General features: G+C 37.2%; 4 protein-coding genes across 7 annotated transcripts in view; 2 read left to right on the top strand and 2 right to left on the bottom strand.

The window, feature by feature from the left end:
• LOC113678428 (DNA-directed RNA polymerase I subunit RPA1) overlaps positions 1-3375 on the top strand; it is a 36191-nt gene extending 32816 nt beyond the window's left edge. The window contains exon 38 of the mRNA XM_027195313.2: positions 884-3375. Within this exon, the coding sequence (XP_027051114.2) occupies positions 884-1177 (294 nt within the window). The 3' untranslated portion in view covers positions 1178-3375. The remainder of the gene's footprint in view (positions 1-883) is intronic.
• Positions 3376-5278: 1903 nt separating this feature from the next.
• Positions 5279-10607, bottom strand: LOC113678435 (uncharacterized). 4 transcript variants are annotated; one of them, XM_027195321.2, is made up of 5 exons: positions 10463-10607; positions 8884-8994; positions 8284-8338; positions 7979-8083; positions 5279-6037 (listed from the first exon to the last, which is right to left on the bottom strand). In XM_027195321.2, exons 2-5 carry the CDS (start codon positions 8884-8886, stop codon positions 5670-5672), a joined length of 531 nt encoding a protein of 176 aa, XP_027051122.1. In that variant the 5' UTR covers positions 8887-8994; positions 10463-10607; the 3' UTR covers positions 5279-5669. The 4 variants fall into 4 exon arrangements, with proteins under 4 accessions (XP_027051122.1, XP_089044077.1, XP_027051124.1 ...); XM_089187951.1 differs by lacking the exon at positions 8284-8338; XM_027195323.2 differs by lacking the exons at positions 8284-8338; positions 10463-10607 and having other exon boundaries at positions 8884-9005.
• Positions 10433-13867, top strand: LOC113678434 (glutamine synthetase). Its single transcript, XM_027195319.2, has 4 exons — positions 10433-10905; positions 11332-11559; positions 11768-11934; positions 12713-13867. Exons 1-4 carry the CDS (start codon positions 10453-10455, stop codon positions 13038-13040), a joined length of 1176 nt encoding a protein of 391 aa, XP_027051120.2. The 5' UTR covers positions 10433-10452; the 3' UTR covers positions 13041-13867.
• An 855-nt stretch (positions 13868-14722) lies between these two features.
• LOC113678433 (PHD finger protein 24) lies at positions 14723-23130 on the bottom strand. The gene is made up of 8 exons (XM_027195318.2): positions 22582-23130; positions 20261-20446; positions 18632-18710; positions 17673-17779; positions 17149-17244; positions 16729-16898; positions 16408-16512; positions 14723-15641 (listed from the first exon to the last, which is right to left on the bottom strand). The coding sequence occupies exons 1-8, from the start codon at positions 22963-22965 to the stop codon at positions 15566-15568; spliced, it is 1203 nt and encodes a 400-aa protein (XP_027051119.2). The 5' UTR covers positions 22966-23130; the 3' UTR covers positions 14723-15565.
• Positions 23131-23132: the final 2 nt, after the last annotated feature.

The following is a 23132-nucleotide window of genomic DNA, read 5'->3' as shown; positions in this document are numbered from 1 at the left end:
TCCTTTTGCTCAGTAAACCAGTTTCAACATGTCCAAAAGTCAACATTAGACAATGGACATCACTACAAGGCTCTGGTGTAAGAGCCCATCAAACACTGCGATTTATTTCCCAAAGCGTTTGGTGATGTCTGAAATATTATTTTACGCTCATTTTAAGTATCGAAATGATGAGATACTCTTTCGTCCGTTCATTGCTAGTCTAAGTTTACCTCACTGTAGCATGCTCGTGCTAATTCTGAATGTCAGAATGTCTGACTTTCTCGCAATGAGCATGCTGCCAAGAATTCTCACCGAATAATGGATGGTGTTTTCCTTTAATGCTCGCGAACTCTAAGTAAGTGATACATTTTGGATTCCAGTGATTTTGTTTGCTAGAGCACGTCCATTTTAAGTCAACGTTGAAGCCTACTCAAAACTTATTATCAACTCACAGAGTGAAATCCTACGGCACCGGGTCTGGCACAGGTCAGAGTCGGGTTTTTTTAGCTATAGATTGCATCCTATATTATTGCAGTATGTTCAATCCTTATCCCCACAACAGTTCTTTATCTGTTTTCGCAAAAAACACCACATTAGTGTTCCAATAAGTGACTTATTGTTCCACGGTGAGTCCGAAAGTCTAATTTTTTTTTCATTCTCAACGTTTCGTTTTTACTTCATTTGTTCTGTTCTAGTTGACCTTGAAAGCGCCACACTAATGAATCACTAGCCAATTTCCTCTATCGCTCACAATTCTCAGTAGGCAGTCTTATGATATCATTGAACATGAAGCCAATCAATCATCTCATGTTATCCTACTTTCACTTCCTATGTCCACCTCTCTCCCCTCCGTTTTTACTCTGGTCAGATTTTAAGTTGTTTCACGGTTTTCTTGTTTCTCAAGGAAATAAAGAACGTATTCAATGCCTATGGAATCAACGTAGATCCACGTCACCTTAGTCTCATATCGGACTACATGACTTACGAAGGGACAATCAAGCCATTTAATCGCCTTGGACTTGAATCAAACGCTTCTCCTTTTCAAAAAATGAGTTTTGAAACGACGACACACTTTCTTCGTGGAGCGGTTCTTTCAGGGGACACAGAACGTTTGGTTTCTCCATCTTCTAGACTGGTCGTTGGCCGGGTCGTTGAGAGTGGTACAGGATGTTTTGAGCTGCTGCAGCCGCTCTGCTAAATATTTGGCTTAAGTCCTTTGATCTTGTCACCTTTGGATGATTCGCAAATTTAAAGTCAAACCGCGATCGCAGGAAACGATTTCACCTTTTTGTTATAGCTAACTAACCCTAAGCAAATCCTTAAATAATACTCCAGGTAATTCTTTTTGGTGACTCGTGACTTATATGATACCGTATCCTCGGTTGGAACAATAATTGGCGAACTGCAGCGCTCAGACGCACGTAATGATAAGGCCAATCTCTCGAGATTTTACAAATGTTTGAGTTATGCAGAGATGAGCTACAGGTATAGTGAGTTAAAGATGGATTTTTCCAGTGAGGTAGATGGAGAAACTCGCATGTACAATTCTGATTTCACTGATAGGAGTGAGTTTCTGAGGCATTTTATTTTGCGGGAATGTATTATTGTTATTATTATTATTGATGGGAACTTACTTTTTGTGGATCGAGGAAAATCAGTTAAATGTTGTTGCTACATCTTGCTTTCAAGATGAGATCGAAAAACTAAAAAAGATTGACCGGTCTCACTGGTCGTTTTCGAGAACCATAACAGTCCGTACTCCACTGCTTCTGGTTTTTCGAGAATTCCTTAAAGTCAAGGCTAGTCTTTATCCCTCTGCTTTTCCTCTATATATTCGTTGTGATTCACTTTTTCCGTGATTGCAACAGATATATGAATTATCTCTCGTGTCTACGACCGGGAGGACCTGTTTGCTCGTACGTGGGTCCTACATTGTCTAGTTTACCCTGAAATGTACTTATAAATTATTAACTTGTCAATAGTGCACAGATATGATAGTATAGTCTGATCGTCCGGGTGAGTGTGATCCTGAGAAGGACTGTTGTCGGTAGTGGAGGCTGACGTTTCGACTACCTGAGCGGAAGTCATCAGAATCAAGTGAATAGTAGTTGTCAGTCGAATGTTCTAAGTCCGATTCGTATAAACTGATTGATCAGTTTTGCCGTGATGTTTTTGGCTTTAAGGCTCAAGTGGCGTAGGTCGGTTTCGATTCGTCGGCAAAGTTAAATCGTTCTGTTTTGTTCGTTTGTAACGTTAAAGAGTCGTTCGTATGGTGCCGGAGTAGTTGACACCTGTCGAGGAGAGTAGGTGAGTCTGTTCTAAGTTACTAAACCAGCTTTCCAGAGTCAGTCGTTGAAAGTAGTTAGTTTTGTAGGTTAGGTCTAACCAACGAGTGACCTACTGACAATGGAAAGCTTGTTTACTAACGTAGAACAGACTTCTTCCACTCAACAGGTCTCGGCTACTACAGGCACCATAGAAACGACTCACGCTTACCCGGACGATGAGACTGTTACCTCCGGGATCAAACCATTTATTGTAGTGCACAGATAATTATCTTCTAAGCTAAATGTCCGAGAGGGCCATTTAGCATGCATTTGGGTGCCCAATAGGAGGACGATAGTTATGTTATAGGTATATTAACAGTATGTGTGGCTTTTTCATTTCTTGTCGTAACCAGTTGAGTTTGAAAAAGTTCAGGGCCTAAACGTACTACGCTATCCAACGGATCGCGATTTATCTAGTGGTTAGTGTTATCCACCCTTCGAACAACTGAAGCCAGGTTAGTTTCTGTAAGATAAACCACCATCCGTGGATCCATGCTTGTAGCTGTCGTTGGAAAGAGATGAGAATAGAAGCCATAGAACGCCATAGAACTCTCAACTGCGTAATCAGAAAACTGAAACAAGACTAACATCGTAGTGTTTATAGTAAATCAACTGTTAACCGATGTCGTATCTCAACTGCAACAGTCTGTAGTGTAACCACAGATTATGTTGACTTATGGATATGGAGGAAAGGTTATGTATTTTGACCTGTTCCAGGTCAAAATATAAGATGTATACTGAGAAAAGGTCCTGCACATTGGTTTTACTGCCAGCGTTACGTGGATGCTCCCACGATGGTTTCCTACGTAGATATTTCAAATACTTGGACGTTTACATTCATTAATCGTAACCATTAAAATTTCCTCAAATGTGATTGGTGTATTAGCTGCTTTATTATTCACTAATCGTTTTGTAGAGGTGTAATGGAACAGTTGGCTGTAATCGGACACCTGCAATCGGACAATTGAAGCAGCCAATCGTAGTCCTTTCGGTCAAATCCACTAATCACAGAATTTGTCACAATCACCATAGCAACAACCACTTATCTTAATAAAATTGTAGGATTTCCAAAGTTGAGGAATTTCTTTCTTAGACATTTTTTCTACAGCACATATTTGTCCCAAAAGTATTTGTTGTTTTCGGAAATTGTAACATTGTGATTAATTGGTAACAGGACTTTGTGTCGCCCAATTCTGTCTGTAATCATACTCGCGATTGACATTTCGGACTCCCGCGATTTTGTTAATCACTCGTATGATTACAGACCTGATTGGACTACACTCGGTCCTATTACCTTTATAAATATACCTGTGGGATATATTCTGGGAACTGTTTACATGGATATGGGGGACCCCAGGTAGGTGAGGTAACCCGCGGTTACATACAACCTTTCAAACCAGGGATGCCGGTGTGAAGTTTTTCGAGATTGTTATCGCACTTGTAATTAAGGAGTTTAAAATATCACGACGGCGACGTGTGGTAAAACGTTGCCGAAGAAAAGTAATTTATTTTCCTCTAAGATTTTCGCTCAAAGCTCGATGCGTTAACCGTTTCTGACGGTACAGTCTTCGGCTCGGCATAACATGTGAATGTAGAGTTCAGTTCAAAGTAAAAACGTGACTGAATCGCTGGTGAGGTTTCATTGCTAAGATAACGGGAAAAAATTGGGGTTTAACGTTTTAGGTCTACATGGGACGGTCAGGAAATGTATTAACTTTTAACCACTCGTGTTTCGCTATTATTTTGTTCATTTAATCTTATTGTGACATGAACGCCACCCCGGTTCGGCGGGTTATCTTACCTTGAGACGTTTACGTGGCAAATTGTCACCCCGGCTGACAAGGTAACCCTACCAGGGTAACCCGCCAGGGTAGATCACCCCGCCTATTATAATAACGTGATCAAGATGAAATAAGAGATTATATGAACAGGCGGGTTACGTCACCTGCCTAGGGTCCCGCACCTCCATGTAAAGAGGTCCTTAATATGTAGGGGCTTTCTCCTCTTTGGTTCTTAGTAGTTGCGCTCGAAACAGTTAAGTTTTCTCTTTTTTTAATGAACGGCAGATTGCAGTATTCATGCCTGTTTCCCTACTCTTGTTGGAAAGAGCTCTGATTAGAAGCTACTGAATTCTCAATAGACCCTTTTACAGTTGCGTGCTTAGATACCAAGCTTTTGAGTGGAAGCGAGGCTCAAGTTGACCTTGTTTTGATACAAACCCTGTTACTTTTGATATGCAAATCCTTTAATTGTTATGCTAACCAGTTTTTGATCTCTATCGTGTCAAGGTCAACACAAACCTCGCTTTCATACAGAGGCCTGGTTAAATATCACAGAACTGTAAAATGGTCTATTGCGTCATCAGAAAATTCAAATAAGAGTAAGATCGCAGCATTTAGGGGATGACAGCTATTAGCCGAGGCCACTTTTTGTTCATGTTCCGGGAGATGATCATTCAATCGAGAAATTAAAACATTCTTTTACTATCGCACGAAGTTGAACCTGTGTTGAGCGGTCGGTTTTCAAAGTCGGTAAATTTTTACTTATTAATTACTATAGTTTTCACCTCTATCAAGCGGTTACTTCTATTGAGCGCCCGTGGTCACCCTTTACTGAGTCTCAACGGCCTGTTTGTATTGTCACCCACCTGTACTGAACGGTAAGACTACTCAAATAAAACTAAGAATAATCTTTCAAGTAAATTTAATCCTTATTCATCTCCCGAAATCAATATTAAGAGTAATTTTGAGCTAGTTTTTGTACATTAAAAGGTCATCTATGACATAATATTACATTCTTTTATTGTTGTTGTTTTTTTAATATCCTATTATGCGGTCAACCTGTATTGAGCGGCCTCCGAGCCATTTCCCGACGGTGGCCGCTTAATGCAGGTATGACCGTATGAATGAAGTAATCTGGTACACTCCAATCAAGGATTCACCTTTGTACATGAGTAGATAGGTAAACCAAACTTGAGACTCAACTAAATATCTTTATTTGACTAATCTCTGAGGATATTTCTACAACACTATAACATCATCTGTTTACCAAAGTGGCCATAAATTTTTTTTCGGATCTCTTTTGTCCTCAAAAACAACAAAAAAGAATGTCAAATTTTGTGTTAAATTTTTAGCCTTGATGGTTTCACGATCTACGGTCAACTGTTTACAAAATCTTTTTCTTATCTAACTTGAAATAATTTCAAAACATAAACGCCCGAACCATGTAAATATGATTCGAACCTGGAAGTACAAAATGTGTCGACTTACATACAAAAAAATTATCCGAAATCCCTGGTGCAGTGTCAAAGCCAGCCTAAAATTCTTGAGATAAGTCAGTAATGTTCTTCAGTTTTGAAGTCCCTCATAGTCTCGTGATTTCTCCCCACTCAGTTAATTCTCTCTTTCGTTTTCCCAAGTGCTGTCCAGCTCCGCCTGCTCCACCAGGAGCGCCAACTGCTCCCATGTCTCCAGGGGGTCCTTGGCCACCGGCCGGTCCGGGAGGTCCAGGAGGCCCTGGTCTGCCTGGGGGTCCCGCGGGATTTCCGGGATATCCTGGTATCCCCGGTGGTCCTGGTAGCCCTGGGGGCCCTGGAGGCCCTTTTGGTCCGTCTGGTCCTTGAGGTCCCGGGGGTCCCATGGGTCCATCTGACCCTGGGGGGCCAGGAGGTGGTGGTGGTGGTGGAGGTGGGGGTGGTGGTGGAGGAGGATACCACATCTGTCTTTTTCCACCTGGCCGTTAGAATGAAATAAAAAGAAAAAAGACTTCATTCAGTGAAGAAAAATTATCTTTTAAATCACTTAAGTCACGCCAAAGGCCCAAGAACGCGCATGTAAAGAATTGAATTAAAGTAATCATTTCAGATAATAAAATTCGAATTCATCGAAACACGGATTGGTATTATGGAAGAAGCAGCGCCATTAGTGCTCCAATAATATTTCTCAGCAAGAATTGTTGTCAAGCTTTTATTTCTCCAAAATTTCATTCATATAACTAGCCATAAATGAACGTTCCACTCGAGTATAATTTACATTTTAAATGCGTCTGATTTCTATACTTTTCATTGCAGTTTTTTATGAGGAGAAACTGATTACGATTGATTAAGATTTTGCTGTGTTATGGTCAGCAGGCGAGTGCAGTCTTGAACAGCTACCACTCACTTGACGACAAGTGACAGAAAAGTGTAAATCAGTGAACTAACGCTAGCTTTCCTCGATGAATAGATGGTTGATCAACTATGTCATTCCCTTTTTTTAACCATACCCCTTACATAGTTGTCTGCATTTATCATCTTTATATCTGCGGAAATTAGAAAAGGAAACTCGCTTTATTAAATTACGACAAGTAGGCAGGTGTAACTACATTGCAAATCCCAGCAGTATGCAGGACTCTTGTCAAACATGAGTCAAGTCATGACCAAGCTTTAGATCGGTGGTGGAGCATCACGCCGCGGAATCCGAAGGTCTCAGTTCAACTTATTACGCTCGTGACAAAGCCATAAACATCTTTCTTTAGACAGGTATAGGTCAGTCAGCCACCTAGCGAAACGCAGCTCGTATAAGTAATGTTTTGCTGTTGTGGCAATGAAAGCCGCCGAGCAACCTGAATTTCGCGACCGACGCAGATATCTTTAGTTCATCAGTTTACCAATGCTACAAGTCAACAGGTAAACGAATCTGCAATATTCTTACTAGATTCAAAACCCGTTTTAATATTTCTTAAACTCAGTTTTCTAACAGGGGCTAAATTGCAGGTGCTTGTGGACGACACTACCAACGGGAACAATGAAATTTTATCAGGTTCGTTATTGAATATTCACGACACGTGTGGTGCAGTCCGGCACCAGCCCACACGCGTTAATGAAGTCCCTCACACAATAGCGAAATGTTCCCTCTTTTGGGAGCAACTAACTAAGGGAAGGCAGCGTAAACTTTGTTACTTTAATCGTTTGCCATAATTTGAAGCTTCGTCATCAACTCATAACGATTTTCTTTTCGCACCCGATTTTGTCAGTTACTCCAAGCTTACTCTGTTATGGATTGATCGTGAAGAATTCCTTGCTGAGTGTTACCCATATCTCCAAAAATGAGGAGGAATAGTTACATAAACATCACTCTCATATTCATTTATTAATCCGCAGTTCACATAGATGATTTTATATATTCGCAGCCGTATAGTGGATACTAGCATACAAAAATCGTTCAAAAAGTATTTCACAGTCATTTCACTGCAACATCTAACTTTCAAGCCTCGCCCGCATAAACGGCCAACCTATGTTTATATGACAGAATACTTTATACTTATCCATTTCGGTCAACTTTTTTCTAATTTTCAGCATAAGAAAATTAATTTTCAATGGAAATTTTCCATTTTCCCTGGAGGTTTATTTCTAATAACATGCGATATCGAAGTTCAGTGTAGCAGGGACGATGGAGGAAATTACTCTAACTTGCCTTATGGAAACAATGGAACAAGGAATACTCTTAGATATATTTGAGATAAAGGAATAGTTCTGGTTAAGGTAAAATAACATTTAGTTCAGTTTTAGCAGAGCCTTTTTTTCTTACAAATCAACTGGAAAAAAAGGGCAGTCTTGAAGTCGTTTATGATTACCACGATTTTGATCCATTCCAATGGAGTAAGGTAACAAAAGAAAACAACATCCAACTGACCTGATTCTTGCTTTGCAGCAACTCGTATTTCTGTCGGCCATGATTTGACGAGGAGAATTATAGACGTAAAAACAACACAGAAAGTTAATCTGCCGTCCATGGTTCCTGCAAAGAGCAACGCAAATGATTTAGCGGATTGGAAATGTACTTAGTGGTTAGAGAGTCTTTGTTGGCGACATACGTACCAAGCTCGTATTCCTCGGTCAAGGCGGCTTATCACAAAGGATCATCATGGTTACTTTTATATTGTGTGCGGGCTTTTAATTATTGACACTTTCACGTGAAGTTGAATTTTAATGACTCACCATTCTTTTGTCTTGTTGGGACAAAGTTGGAAGCCTGGTTGTTCGCTTTGAGTTTCTGGTGGACATTCACAGTTACAAATATTTTGCAACTGGAACATTTTGTTAAGGGTGTAATTTTAAGTGTTTTGAGAATAAAAAGGAAAAAAAAATTCCTTAACTTGGGAGTAAGGGAGACACTGCCTATCGTCTTTCATAATTCTACAAAGCTCTCATTTTTTTAGCATCCGTTCAAACGGTGGTTGTAGTGCTGGTGCTAGCATCATGGTGGTATATGGTTTGCCTCTTAGTGTTGATTGCAAAATATCAAGGAACTAAAAGAAAAGCATCAGCAGTCTTTTTGACGAATTCATGAATTAAGTGCTACTCGTAAAATGGGGTATAGATTTGATCTTTGTTTTAGCTCAGAGCTGAAATCGAAAACGATAAATTATTGCGTACTGGACGACTCTTTTGTATCCAATAGAAAATAGTTGTTTTTTTTAACGAGAAATTACTGGCGAGAATAAACCTGATAAAACGTTGTCCGGAAAGGATATCCTGAAGCAAACAACGTTAATGAGGGAAAAAAGTAATCTCTCGAAAATCGCATCCAATATTTACCATAGCTGTAAACACAAGAAAAGAAAGGTTCCCAGAAGACCGCACTGTCCAATCATCGCTCAGCTATCGCCCAACCTCTCTCCTCCTTTTAGTCACCAGTCGTTAAGCGGACTGCAGATCAAGAGGTGAATTATCATTGCTATTATATTATAATCATTACTTTCTTATTATTAACATATTATTGCTATTTCATTCTTCAGTTACAATCATATATTTTTTTTACATTCTATTAGATAACTTCTCCTTTATCTCCCTTATACCTGTTTACTCTTGTGTTTCAACATAAGCTAAGTTTCAAGGAACAATGATCAGAGAAATTTGTGCGATAACAATTAAAACTACAAACGGTACTGTTTTGTCTAAAAATTTAATGCTGAAATATAGACGAGGGAAGCGGATCTTTCTACTACATACTGGGAGTATTTTTGTATTGAAATGGTTGAAAACGATCCACTCGAAACCTTCAAAACCAGCCATTTAAATTCACTTTTTTTCTTACATAAACTAGAAATTTCGATGTGAAAGTGAGTGCTGGCGATGAGAAAAGAGTTTAGGTGCGTACAAATTCCCATTAGTTGAAGAATTCCAAAATACTTTGTTTTATTTCCTGGAAGGGACTTTGAAGGGGAAAAATTCCTAGAGCAGCAATTATTTTGGCAAGTTATTCCAGTAAGTCTTAATGGTTCACAAGGGATTACTTGAATGAGTTTAAAATAATTCCAGGAGCAACAGGTGTCATCAGGTTGCCTTTGCAGTTTTTGAGCTTACTGGCTTATGGCCGGTAAAGCTCTATGTCAACGGGTTTGTTAGTAAGTAAGGAAGACTTCACGAATCATGCCAGTCAAGTTTGCATAGCAGAAGTGGTTGGGCTGGGCATTTACTCAGGAAGCCTGGTAATAAAGTATTACCCATCCTGCCTTCGAAAAGGTCAATAGAAGCTCTCTAAGAGGAACATCAAGTGGAAAAAGGGAAAGAGAGCTGCCAAAATTAGAGTCCAGTGGGAAGGCCAATGGTTAATGCCCTATGCTCCCCTGCAGGAGCGACGATGGCCTCATTTCCTTGATTCAGTTATTTTTATTGGGACAAGATTGATGATGACAGTTTTTGTCTCTTTCTACCGGCTGATTTATGAAAAATGCTGTGTACGTTAATTTTAATACCATGTGTGAAAATTGGACGAATGGTTTCGATGATTTACGTGGAATCATTCAAATTTTAAACGCAAACGGCATTGTCAGTAGATCAGAAGGAAAAACAGCAGCTGTCAACGTCAAGCGATTCTCTAAACTGTGACCGTCCACTTGAAAAACAAATATGGCCGGAACACTTCGCCAGTAGCATGTTTGTTGAATAACAAGCCTTGCAGGTCCGAACAAAACATTTCTGGTTGTTTGGATCAGACACGCTCCCTGGAACGTGATTGTAGTGAAGTTACTGGTCGCATGGGAATCACGTGTTCCTCAATTGAAAGGCCTTTTGACGTCAAGATAAACACGCGTTCGATCACGAGTGTTTTGATAACTAACTGTGATTGGCCTACTAAATTCCCGGGTCTCAAATATAAACTGAATGAACGCACCTAGGAACCGGCGTCTACTGGCTCTAAAGACGACTGTCTGTGCCACCAAGAAGCTTTTTTCTAAGAGTAACACGATGGATGAGAGAAGTAATAACCCTACGCTCGCCAAGTACATGTCTCTTGATCAAGGTGACAGCATTCAAGCCATGTACATCTGGGTAGACGGAACCGGCGAGCATCTCCGCTGCAAAACGAGAACTGTCAGCGAGGAACCAACTAAACCAGAAGATCTTCCCATTTGGAATTTCGATGGCTCCAGTACAAACCAGGCGGAAGGTTCAAATAGTGATGTGTATCTCCATCCTGTAGCTTTGTTTAGAGATCCGTTCAGGAGGGGAAAGAACAAGTTAGTTCTGTGTGAGACGCATCGATTTGACCACAAGCCAACCACAACAAATACGAGAAAAAGCTGCTTTGATGCTATGAATGTCGACCTTGCAAAGGTAAGGAAAATGTATCATCAAAAGCCTTCAGTTATCGGATGAATCTGTAAGAATTACGAAAAATTAAAAAAGGAAAAATTTTGGTGTTAAGGAAACACTTTAAAATCTAAATATAAAAGGAAATGAAATATAGCTGACCCCATTATTAAGATTTACAGCACACTCGAAATAAAACAAGTTTCGGTTGGAGAGTGTCGAGAAAGGCCGAGATAATGAGAACAACTCGCATTTTCATTTCATAAATCCTGTCTCGAATTTCCAATGCCCTAGTAACCTAGAATAGTGTAGAACAAACAACACCGTAATCTTTTCACCTCTGCCTGACTCCGTCCAATCTGCGTGAAGGAGGCACTCCAAACACACGACCTCGTGACTTGACGATTGTTCTAACGTAAAATCTACGTTTTCTTTCCCTTTGTTTCTTAGAAAGCCGCTCCGTGGTTTGGTATTGAACAAGAATACACGCTGTTAGACACGGACGGCCACCCTTTAGGCTGGCCAAAGGGAGGTTTTCCAGGACCACAGGGACCCTATTATTGTGCTGTTGGTACAGGAAAGGTTTTTGGCCGAGATGTTGTGGAAGCTCACTACCGAGCTTGTCTGTATGCTGGTGTAAAGATTGCTGGAACTAATGCTGAAGTCATGCCTGCACAGGTGAGAAAACATGTAATTCTCATTGCTTAAAATATTTTACAGTAACGGTGAAAGTAAATAAATAAATGACCAAGTAATACGCCATGAATGGAGCAACATAATTCCTCATGAAAATATATTTAACACACCCCGTTACATGTACTGTGGGTGAGGAAATTGGTCTTCAAAATTGAGTGTTTATAATGTCGTATTGTTGCTTGCCTTATAGTGGGAATACCAGGTGGGTCCATGTGAAGGAATTCAAATGGGTGACCACCTTTGGATGTCAAGATTTCTGTTACATCGTGTTGCAGAAGATTTTGGAATCACAGTCAGTTTTGACCCCAAACCAGTACCAGGGGACTGGAATGGGGCAGGAGCTCACACAAACTACAGGTAAAAGACTTAACAGAAAATAATTCAAGCAGTAAAAGCTGTTTTAAGCATAACAGTGAAAATTTTCTTCACTGCTACAACTTCTACTGCTTCTTAATACTGTACAGTTACAACATTGTTACAGTTACAACAGTGACTGAGCCAAAGTTTCACTGAGGATGAATTCTTCCTTTGGTAAAAGGCAAGGACAGTATACAAATAATAGTAGTAATCTATTGAATATTTATACACTGCAAATTAACATACTGGAGGATATGATCAAATGCACTTTACACATTAAAATTGACTACAAATTACTGTTACCTATTTAAAATTTTGAATTTACAATAAAACACAAAGATGTATACGATGTGAAACACTTATAAAGTAAATGCTTCCCTACAATAGTGAGTTTTAAGCAATTTCTTAAAGGTGTTGAAATTTTGCAATGACTTTAATGATTGCGGGAGACTGTACCAAATCTTGGAAAAGGCTTGATTGCCAAGTGTTTTTTTCAATTGTCACAAATGGTCTTCCAACTGGATACTGGTACTTGAGCAGAGGTTGTCTGTCAAAGTCTCCTTGATGGCGACCATGCTTTTTAAATAATTGGGGGCGTGTCCATGAATGCACTTAAAACAGAGCATAGCAATCTTGAAATTGATTATAAACTTAATAAGCAGCTAGTGAAGACATATAAATGATGATGAAACTCTAGTTACCGGTAATGAAAAAATGGAATCATTAGTGAGGCACCTGTCTGAGGTAAATCTTATTTTTTCCATGAACTGCTTTCTAGTACCAAGCCAATGAGAGAAGAAGGAGGAATAAAGTACATCTATGAGGCCATTGAAAAGCTATCAAGCAGACACGATTACCACATTCGGATGTATGACCCCAATGAAGGTGAAGATAACAAAAGACGTTTGACTGGGCTGCATGAGACATCATCAATTGAGAACTTCTCTCATGGAGTGGCTAATCGAGGTGCTAGTGTGCGTATCCCTCGTCAGTGTGCTGAAGATGGTAAAGGCTATCTTGAAGACAGGAGACCTTCATCAAACTGTGATCCATACCAGGTCACTGAAGCCATTGTTAGAACAACAATCTTGCTAGCAAAGGTGTAATGAGGAAAAAATCCTTGGTATGAAATAAGTTTATTACAGCGATCGCAATGATACATTTTTAAATTGTTAAATGAGAAAGAGTCAGTTATTTACACTGCAAATTGTATAAGCATGCAACTATTTAATTAACTTTAAGATTCCTGGTAGCTCACAATATTAAATAAATAAAAATGTGAATCAGATGAACTGAAGTCGACATGTTGAAACCTTGTGCTTTCAGTTTGTAGTCCTGTTGATTGCGGTTTTGATTGGTTATCAATTTCACACTTTCCATGTATGAAATGAAGTTTTAAGACACATGCTACAATGATTTGCGTACTTAAACTGTTCATGATTATTTAACCTTATTACAAACAATGTTTATTTAATTGAGAACTTAATATAAAGTGTCCAATAACTTTTTTATATTGACATGTTACAGTTAAATCTAGTAGTATTATGGTAGTTACCAGAAGGCAATTTTTCACCATCAAACTAAAAAAAAAAACCAAATATTTCTAGTATTGTTGCAGTTAAAAGAGACAAGCCAATCATCTCGATAGAAATTTTAAAAATGTAAACAATCATGGTAATTAGTTTGTGGCTTGGTTGGGTGTCATGATCTCTAGTGCCATTGTTTGTATATCAATATTGGTTTTATGAGTTAAACAGTAGTTATTGAATTGATTCTTTCAAAAAGTTCTACAGTATCAATAGCTGTTTAACTTCTAAATCACCAAGAGACATTTTGCTTATTTAGAATTTAGCTGAAAACTATGTATTTTCAGTCTGTTATAATTTTTATTCATAATTATTTTGAAAATAAAGGTGGTTAATCTTTGCAGCTACTCAAGTTGTGCTTATATACAAAACTTTACACAGCCTTGCGTATATGTCACGTGGGTGTAAGGAATCTTTTCCCCTTTTTAATTCCCTGGTATCCTAGGAGAATGCTTAATTACTAATTTTTTTCAGGCAGGGGTTGCACTTGAGAAAAGTTTTCCAAAATGTGTTCACTTTGGGGTTAAAATATTTCATCAGGGGACATTTACAAGTGCAACACTAACTTTTGAAGAAAATTTCCAATTAATGAAAACATCAAATGCACTTTAGTGCCTGGGTGAGGCTGGCAGATTTTGGAAAAATTTAGCTCAACTAAAGAAATCACAGCAGTTACTGTCAACACTTGTCAGATAACTTGATAATTAGAAACATGATCACCTTGGAAAACACTTGAGGACTTCTTACATCTTTGTGCTTTCCATAGGGATAGTTGTCAATTTGTAAGGTGCCTCACAATTTGATGATTTTGTTCTTGACAAACTATGGAAACTCTTTCCTTCCAAGCAGTAACCATACATTCTAGTTTCTGGTCTACTTCAGTTCTCAAAGTGTCCAAATGCTGATTGTTAAACTAGTGCAACTAAAAAGTTATCCTTTCCAGTTGGAGTTACGCATTTTCTGGGGTCTCTCTACAACCCATGCCTAAACAAGATGCGACTCTGAACCAACTAGCTTTGAAGCTTGTTCACTGTTTATCTTAACCAAATGTCAAATCCAAAAAACTTGTAATTTACATTTTCAAGTTAATTGCTGAAAGCAGATCCATTTTATATTGCAAGATAAGTAGTCACTGTGGTGGCAGAAAATCAAAATTTTAAGCTGGAAATGATAAACTAATAATATAAACATGGTCAGGATCAGACAGTTGACTTCAATTTACTTCTGGGAACAAACCGACTAAACACCCTTGCAAGTTGTCACTTCAGTTACACTAAGAGAGACTCTTCAGAAAGCTCCTTAGGACTATGTAGTTACCTAACAATCACAAATTTAATGAATGGCTGTCACATTGATTTTTCTTGAAGATCATCAGCAAAACTATTTTACCCTCTAAGAAGACTAATGATGAGAAGAGAAAATTACTGGGCCAAGGAGGAGGGGAGGGAGGGTAAATATGGTAGGCAAAGTACTTGCATATCATGATTAGTCATTCACCTCTTGTTACAAAAAAAATATCTATAAACTAGCACACTCTTTCTTGTGAAACACAATGTTGTTTTAAAAAACAGTTACTTTGCATGCCAGTCCTTCAAGTTATAGTATGTTGCCCAGTCATCAGCCAAAAATTACTGCCTTTTTCATTTATGTGTATTTGTCCCAAACCCTCGCCCTTTGCAATGAAAACTCTTTAGATAGTACAGTTGAAATAAAAAATAAAGAATCATGCAAAAAGCATTGGCTCACTGATTTTCTCCAAACAACAAAAACACAAAGTGTATGCATAATGAAGGTGAAAGTCTGAATCACTGTAGTTTGCTGAAAACTGGGAATCTTAAATTCAAATTTTTGCAAAAATTAGACATTATATTCAGGATATGCCATGCTTTGAATATTTTTAACCAAGGAAACTAAATGAACCATCTGTTGGTGAAAATTTAGAAGTTTTAATGTACAGACCAGAAGTAAAAGTGACTGCGATCTGAGCTGACTGGAAACAGCAACAGACTGTATCACTAGTGTGAGTCTTGTGTCCACCACAACAACTAGTTACTTGAATTTGGTCTTGCAGCTAAAATGTACAGAGCCTGCTCTCTTAAATACTCATCCCAGGAAACCAGTCTGTGAATACAAATAAAAAAATTAATATAATGCAATATATTGCCAACAATTATGAAATGGGGGCAATCCAAATGGTAAACCACTGATTTATGGATTAATTCCCTAACAATCCACTAACTCTAGTTGCAATTTAACTTTTCAACTTATGGAATCCATGGATTTGTCATCTGTGTTTAACAAACATTTCTATTGTTCTATCAATAAAGTAAAAATTGATATATTAAGGTTCACAAGGTAACCAGGTGGACAATCAGATAGGGTGTGATGCTACTCTGGTTTAAAGATTTAATGAATGTAACAGAGAAGTAACAATTGATAGATCCATGAATTGTAATGTAGGTCTATGAATTGTAACTTCTCTGTTACTTTTGTTAAATCTTTAAACCATGTCTGAAAGTAAAAATTTGTACACAACATTTGACACAAGCTTTCCATGCACAAAAAAGCAACCTTTAGAGGTACTTCCTTTCCACTGGTTCAAGCAGAAATTACTGAGCCAATTATTGCAAAGAATACATTTCCAAATTTTTTCAATATTATTTGGGTCTTCTCAGTTGCATTTTAGTAAATATTGATAAGTGGCCGTTCTAAATAACACTGTTAAAGGGAGGAATCAGGACACTCAGAATATGAAATATTATCACATCCACTAATGCTATCCAATTTCAGCATTGTTGTGAAATTTTAAAAGTTTCCATCCTAAAAAGCTGACAACACCACTTACCCTCATCTGTAATGAAAAAGGAGTTAACAGAATATTCAGTACCTGTTATTATCAGTATCAGCATCCATGAATATTCTTGAGTGACGATCAATGTGCCCAGAAACATCCTTTGGATCGAGAGGTCTTCCAAATGAACTGCTTCCATCTCTGCTTAGCAACAAACATACCTTACAAGTACATCTGCTCATTAACAGTTTTTTTTTTTTTTTTCAGGAACAAAGCTTCCAGAAAGGATTAAAAACTAAGGCACAAATTAACCTAACTAGCCACAAGGAATTTACTCAATGCAGAACCTAGGTGCAACATAGCATTGCCAACAGGTTTCAAATAATTAATCTTCTTTTAAATAAGTAACTGTCTTACCCTGTTCCTGTACTGCTGTGGTCATATAGCCTCAAGTTGCCAAACCATCTGGTAAACCCAACAGCAACCTCATGGGAATTGATGTAGCCATCTTCATCCTTATCAAATGCATGAAAAATATCTCTGGCCTTTTGTATCTCAAGAGGTGATAACATCCTTACTAACTGAAACTGAAAACATGATCACAAAATCTCATCACACCTGAAACAATATCATATGATGAACAAACAGTAAATGATGACAAGGAAGACATAATTCTTGCATCAAACATAGAAACTTAATTAATCTAAGTATCATAACTGACACAAATTGTTGTCTTGTAACTCCATCACAAGCTTTAATGTCAAATTCCAAGAACTGTGTGGTCAGAGGACAATTTGTAACATGGCTACCAATTGAAATGTTTTCCAGTCTTCTCACCTTACTCCTGTTTGTTGCAATACTTTTAAGAGCCTGATGGTTAAGGAATTCCCACCAGTCAATAGTACCAGTATGATCCTTGTCTATTTGTTTAAACTTAAACAAAAAATTGACTGATTAGTTTAGGACTATGATAATTAAACTTTTTTGTTATGCAAACTCTGACTACATGACCCACATGAAAAGACAACTAGTACTCTGTTTGTAAATTTTTAGAATATAAGAACATTTGGTGGGCAAAAGTTTATTTCCTTTATTTTGCATAAACCTTTCATCCAGTCCTGCTTGTAAAAAAAGAGGGCAGTATTTTTTCATTTTATGATTCAAACACAATGACAAAATTAGTTTTGAAGAATATCTTGTGACACCCTTCATTAATTCTTGCAGTTCTGATAAGAATCATGTTGATATTAGATTGATGCAAGGATAAAAGTTTTTCATGCAATAATTATCATCATGATTGAGACAAAAAAAAAGATCTTTGCTTAAGATAATTTTTGTTGCATTTCTGCTGCTTCCTTTACCTCATTGTGTGTCTCCTCTTCCATGTAGCTTGGCATTTTTTCATTATGAATGTCTTTGTACTGGGCTGTATGGTATCGAACATACTCATCCTCATTTATTTGTGTATCTGAAAATAATTCATTAGATTATTGGTCAGCTGGAAGCTCAATTTACATAATTTATATTAATCATAAAATATGATATATCCTGAGAAGCCTGAAAAGCAGAACTGGCAACTTAAAATTGAAATTGGCTTTGTATCTCAATCCTGGTGTTACAGTAGTGAGTAAAACTACAAACAATAAAATTTGTGCTTGATTGGCATTTCAGTCCTTCCTATTAATTGATTGTATCCATGGTAACAACACCTCAGGTACATGATTTTGTAATGAGCATAAAAAATTTCTTTGGAGTATCTTCTGGCATTTACATCAAAAATTATCCAACCTGAAGACCGAAAAATCACTGCAAATGGGTACCTGAGTACATATTTTCATAAATAAGGCAATAATGATTGGTCAGATCATTACCTAGCTTGGTAATCATTTCCCATTACATGAATTATTGTCATGTAATAGTATGTAATGCAAAACTTATTAACTGTCTGTAATAGTAGAGCTCATACAAAGTTTTGTTTACATGCAAATTGATTTTCAGACTTCTCACCAAAGTTGTTTTTTTTCCATTACCCAAACTTGATAACTGGTATGTAACATTGTGTCAGCAAAAGCAAGCAACAATACACAATGTACAGAATACACGAAGCTAATAGAATTCATAATGGCTGGAATAAAAAACCCAGTGAGACTTTTTCCATTTTCCTAGGTTCTACATTGTATTTCATGTTCGAAATAAATTTTGTCAGTCAGAGATGCTGAGTTGGTTAACTCCACACATAACAATAAAATGATGAACCTTGCAAAAATTCTCATGATCACCATGAAATTAGGTTTTTGAAATTACACATCATTGTATTTACCTTGATTGACATCTAACCTATCAAAATTCTCTATCAATTGTTGCATTTCTTCATCAGTTAATAGAGATGTTAAACTTTCCTGGTGAAAAGAAGAATTATTTTAGTTACAAATATATAATGTCATGATGACTGTAGGTTCACATTGAGGTAATGTTAGTATTAATTATCTGCAATATGATAGGCATTACCCTGTTCCATTATAAAAGAAAAGATGCCAAATTGTACTAAACCTCTCAACCCCAAATAACTAATTGACTCAAGTCACCCAATAACCTAATTGAAATTTTGAGACACAACCACAAAGTACTTCTGGCTAGTAGGGAGACAATATCTTCTTGTACTTGGAGAAGTTATTATGGGATGAAGTCCATTATGAGACTGTTTTTTCTCCCTATTCTGCCAATATTGGTGTCTCAAAATAACAATCAACTTTGAATAGCAATCCATCCATTTTGAAGTAATAAAACAGTAAACAAATTAGCTAGTACCTGATCAAAATGTAAATTCCTTATTTCTGCCAAACATATCCAGGGCAACAGAAGTTTAATAAGGCACAAAGTTTGTTCATGAATATTTGAAAGTCTTATCGCATTGAATGACAAAAGTGAGCTTATCTGGCAGCAAAAGATCCATCAAAATTTCTTCAGAGAGAGCTTGAGGTCCTAAGACCAACTACATGTAAATCATGTAGCATCCAACTAGGATGTTTCCAGTTTTCTGTTTAAAGAGTTACCTCAGGGTGTCAAGGTAGTAGATGTACAAATTTGGTCCTTCAATGAATAAAAGCAAAGTTCATCAAGTTTCCTTGAATGATGTATGCCTTTATTTCAGTGGTAGGAAATCAGGCTCGATCTTTTTCTGAGGGGATATGTTGCATGAAAACTGTGCCAGAATTGAGTCATTTGCCTTCCTAATTTTTGCTTGACTAGGTAACAGAAGGTAAGAGAAAGACTGTCAAGGTTTAACATAACACCTTGCAAGATCTACAATGATATCTTGAAAATTGTGTTGTTTGCAATAATTAAAAGGAAAACACTCAGAAGTACAACAGAAGGTATTTAAAATTTTAATTTCCATCTTTATCTGTTTTGCTTTTTCATTGTTATTTCTGGCTGTCAGGAGTTTCTTAAGTCTTCTGATAACTTGCTACAGTTGATTAGGACACTTGTTCCAGTTTCCAATTATAGTGAAAATAATTCAATTATATTTTCCATCGTCTATGCTATGATTGTAAAGAAATCACATAAAATTGAACAAAATTTACCATGAAAGCCCTATTTTGGAGTTTGAGGGATCCATTTCAGTGACCTATCATCAACTTTAATTTTCATCAAAATACAGGTCGTAAAAGTGAGACAACAATAGTGCAAAAGATTGTCATCTCTCCTGTTGGAAAAACTATTGGAGAATCCTGATACTAAATGTCTCGGTGAAGACAACTATGAATATACTGATTAAAATTTAAGTGTTCATGTAAAAATGTGAGAACAACCCACAGTAAAGAACTGACTAGTGAGGAGCATCACAAATAATAATCAGAGCCATCCTGTAAGTTTTGTCTTTATGTTAGCTGTCATATCTACTTATTACTTTGTACACAGTCATTGCAAAATATAAATGGAGGCTCACACATTCATGGCAACTCCATCCTTTGCCTGTGTTTGCTTTCCTGAAGGCTTCTAATTCTGTCTTCCCATACAGTTTACCTTTCTTCTTTAAGCAGAGCTCATGAAATACTTTACAACAGACATGGCAAGGATGGACTTCAACACCAGTATAAACACCACATAGGGAGCAGAGTTCTTCATTCTCCACCTAGTGTAATTGAAAATACAAGAGGCATTTTTAATTGCATTGGAAAATCAATTGTACTGAGCTTATGAAATGAATGTTGTAAAATCAGGAAATACATTGTCACTTAATTTAAAACTAAGCTGTGATTTAAGTTCACCTTTGGTTCAAATTTAATTTCCTTTGTTTAACTCTTATCAGTATATTAGAGGTATAGTATCATTCTTTTAAAAATAAGAATTACTGTAACAAAAAGGAAAGGATTCAAATTAAAATTTACTTTACATTCACATCAGTCTATGGATTATAAAATTCAAGGAAGTCAATTTTACCTTAAGAAACTGAACTTGATAATCCTCTGGACAATGTTTACAAACAGCCTTTAAACTATACCTGGTGATGAATTACACCCTGGAGATAGAAATGCACCATGACAAAATTTCCTATTTTTGTAACAAGTCCACTTGCTAAGAAAAGCCAGTTAAAAAGTAGTTAGTAAAACTACCACTGTCCTAACACTACGTGATGGTCAACAAGAAACCATAGTCATTGTTCAGTTACACACCTGATTTTTGTAATTGACAACACATTCATGAAATCATAACACTTTGTCTTTCCTTTATGCACTTCTTCCCTTTCAAGATCAGAATTAATTCCAATAAGTTTATGATTCAGCTAAGAGTAAATTTTCGTCATGTGTACTTTTATTTAATAATGAAAAATAGATAAGGTATGGTTCAGTCCTTACCAATGATTAATATTGTATTTCAAAGTAAGATTGGTGGATATGAAATAGTTAAGTATGTTCCTTCTGGTTGAAATTTCATTGTTTACGTTAAAAACAAGGCAAAGTATTATCTGGGGGGTTGCATGTTTAGGTATATAATTAGATGAACTGACAAAATGAAGAGGATGTTGATGGTACTATCATTTAAAAACATATCAAAAATTCATATTAGCAATACAGTTGATAAAATCAAATTATCTTGATCTACTGACAGCTTGGGAGAGGTCAACCTTTGGAACTCTCAGTGTAAGCAGCTTCTAGCTTGATTGGTTTAATGTAAGTCACCATCATCGACAACAATCCTTTTCAAGAACTACCCTCACCCAGACAATCACTCTGTTCACAAGGCAAGATGAAAAAAAGAACAACTTTTTCATAGCCCCTAGCTGTTAAGGCAATTTAGGCCATATGTTGTTCAAAGCTGGGTTGAGATAACCCAGGGTTAGTATGAAATTACATTTCAGATCTGAAAGCTCTAAAAGAAAACTTACTATGAATATTTTTTGTCTGCAATTTGATAACTAGATGCTCTTAAAAGAATGGAAAAATTATCCCAAAAAGGCTTTTGAACAAAGGAATAAAGAAACCCAGATTACAATTTAACCTTGAGTTAGAGCTACATAATTATATAATTAGCCTTCTAACAACCAGGCCTTGTTGAGTGAGAGTTTCACCAATTTTTTTTTTATCACTTATGTTGGAAATTAAGATTTTACAAAATCTCTGGTTAGCACCTTGGAGCTTAACATTTTTTCTTATCCTGTCCCAGATTCAATCCATTTGCAAAGAGTTTCAAATTGTTTTTAATGATAAGTTATTGATAGGTTGTAGTTGAGTTAAGGGGCCTCTATTTTTTTTATTTGGCAATAGAATTCTTTTCTCCAAAGCTCCTTTCTTCTTTTTAATGAGTAGAATATTCAGAAGAAAACCCTTTTCCTGCTGCCCACCCTGGTCTTCTCATGGACTGAGAAGAGAAGAGAGGAACTCCACTCTTTTAAGGGGGGCTGTTCCTTGTCACACCTCTGGTGGCTATGTTGTTGACTGACCTTGTGGCCAAATAGGTTTTTTAATAAGAACAGGCAACCTGTGTTGCCCAGTAGGTTTATTGGTGGTCACTCTCTCCTAGTAAATGTTGAAAATCTTTGGTGAAATCATGTAGCTACTGTAAAAAAATTGCTTCTCTCATGCAGGACACATTTTCAACAAATAACTGTCAAATCACTGATGGACTTCACAGCCAATTTTTTTTTTATAAGGAATTCTCCTTACGATTTGCCGATAAAATCCGTACTCAGCAACAGACACATAATGTGGAGGGATCCCGCCCCTGCCCCCTCCCCCTCCTTTCTCTTGCAATCTGGCTGCTACATACCCTGTGTTTCCAGGCGCCAAAGTATGGAATACCGATAACAGCCTTGTTACTTTTGTCCCAGTATCCTGTAGTTCCACTGCTGTAAGCAAGATGGTCTGCCGCGTCTAACTCAGGGAGACCATATGTAATAGAAGACTTATCGTTATTCAAGTTCGCTGTGTGCTCCCTGTCGAAATCTAGATGTTCATCAGTCGCCTTATGATTTTTCGTTTCTTGCAAAATCTGACTCGTTTGACCTGCCTGTGCTTGGCCGGTGGTGGGGCTGTCTTTTTCTGTAGACTCTTTAGACTCTTTAGACGCTAACTTTAAAGCTGTCATGACAGCTGCAGTTTGCTGAACTTTCTTAGTTCGATTTCGACTCTCTTTGGATACAATAATCCCCATTTCAAAAATTTCTTATTAACAAAGAGTAGGATCAATTAAGCCCCTCCATTCAAGTGAAGGAAAATTCTCCCGAGTTTAAAGGTTAAGGGACTATCAAAAGTTTTCTTCACTTTGTTTGTTTAATATCTGCACCTTGGTAAAGTTGGAATCTTGTTCCAGTTTCCCTT

This window comes from Pocillopora damicornis, chromosome 11, assembly GCF_964200805.1.
Source record: "Pocillopora damicornis chromosome 11, jaPocDami1.2, whole genome shotgun sequence".
In the NCBI taxonomy this organism is placed as follows: domain Eukaryota; kingdom Metazoa; phylum Cnidaria; class Anthozoa; order Scleractinia; family Pocilloporidae; genus Pocillopora; species Pocillopora damicornis.
Note: the sequence above shows the minus strand (reverse complement) of the source record. Positions and strands in the feature narration are given on the sequence as shown.

Coding starts and splice junctions, on each gene's coding strand:
- LOC113678435 (XM_027195321.2), bottom strand. Junction 8,084..8,283: donor CCCAACAAGACAAAAGAATG/GTGAGTCATTAA, acceptor TGCTCTTTGCAG/GAACCATGGACGGCAGATTA. Junction 6,038..7,978: donor TGCTGCAAAGCAAGAATCAG/GTCAGTTGGATG, acceptor TCTAACGGCCAG/GTGGAAAAAGACAGATGTGG.
- LOC113678434 (XM_027195319.2), top strand. CDS start 10,453: ATGAACGCACCTAGGAACCGGCGTCTACTGGCTCTAAAGACGACTGTC. Junction 11,560..11,767: donor CTGAAGTCATGCCTGCACAG/GTGAGAAAACAT, acceptor CTTGCCTTATAG/TGGGAATACCAGGTGGGTCC. Junction 11,935..12,712: donor GGAGCTCACACAAACTACAG/GTAAAAGACTTA, acceptor ACTGCTTTCTAG/TACCAAGCCAATGAGAGAAG.
- LOC113678433 (XM_027195318.2), bottom strand. CDS start 22,965: ATGGGGATTATTGTATCCAAAGAGAGTCGAAATCGAACTAAGAAAGTT. Junction 18,711..20,260: donor GATGGAGTTGCCATGAATGT/GTGAGCCTCCAT, acceptor TCTTTTCACCAG/GAAAGTTTAACATCTCTATT. Junction 16,513..16,728: donor CACAGCAGTACAGGAACAGG/GTAAGACAGTTA, acceptor GTTGCTAAGCAG/AGATGGAAGCAGTTCATTTG.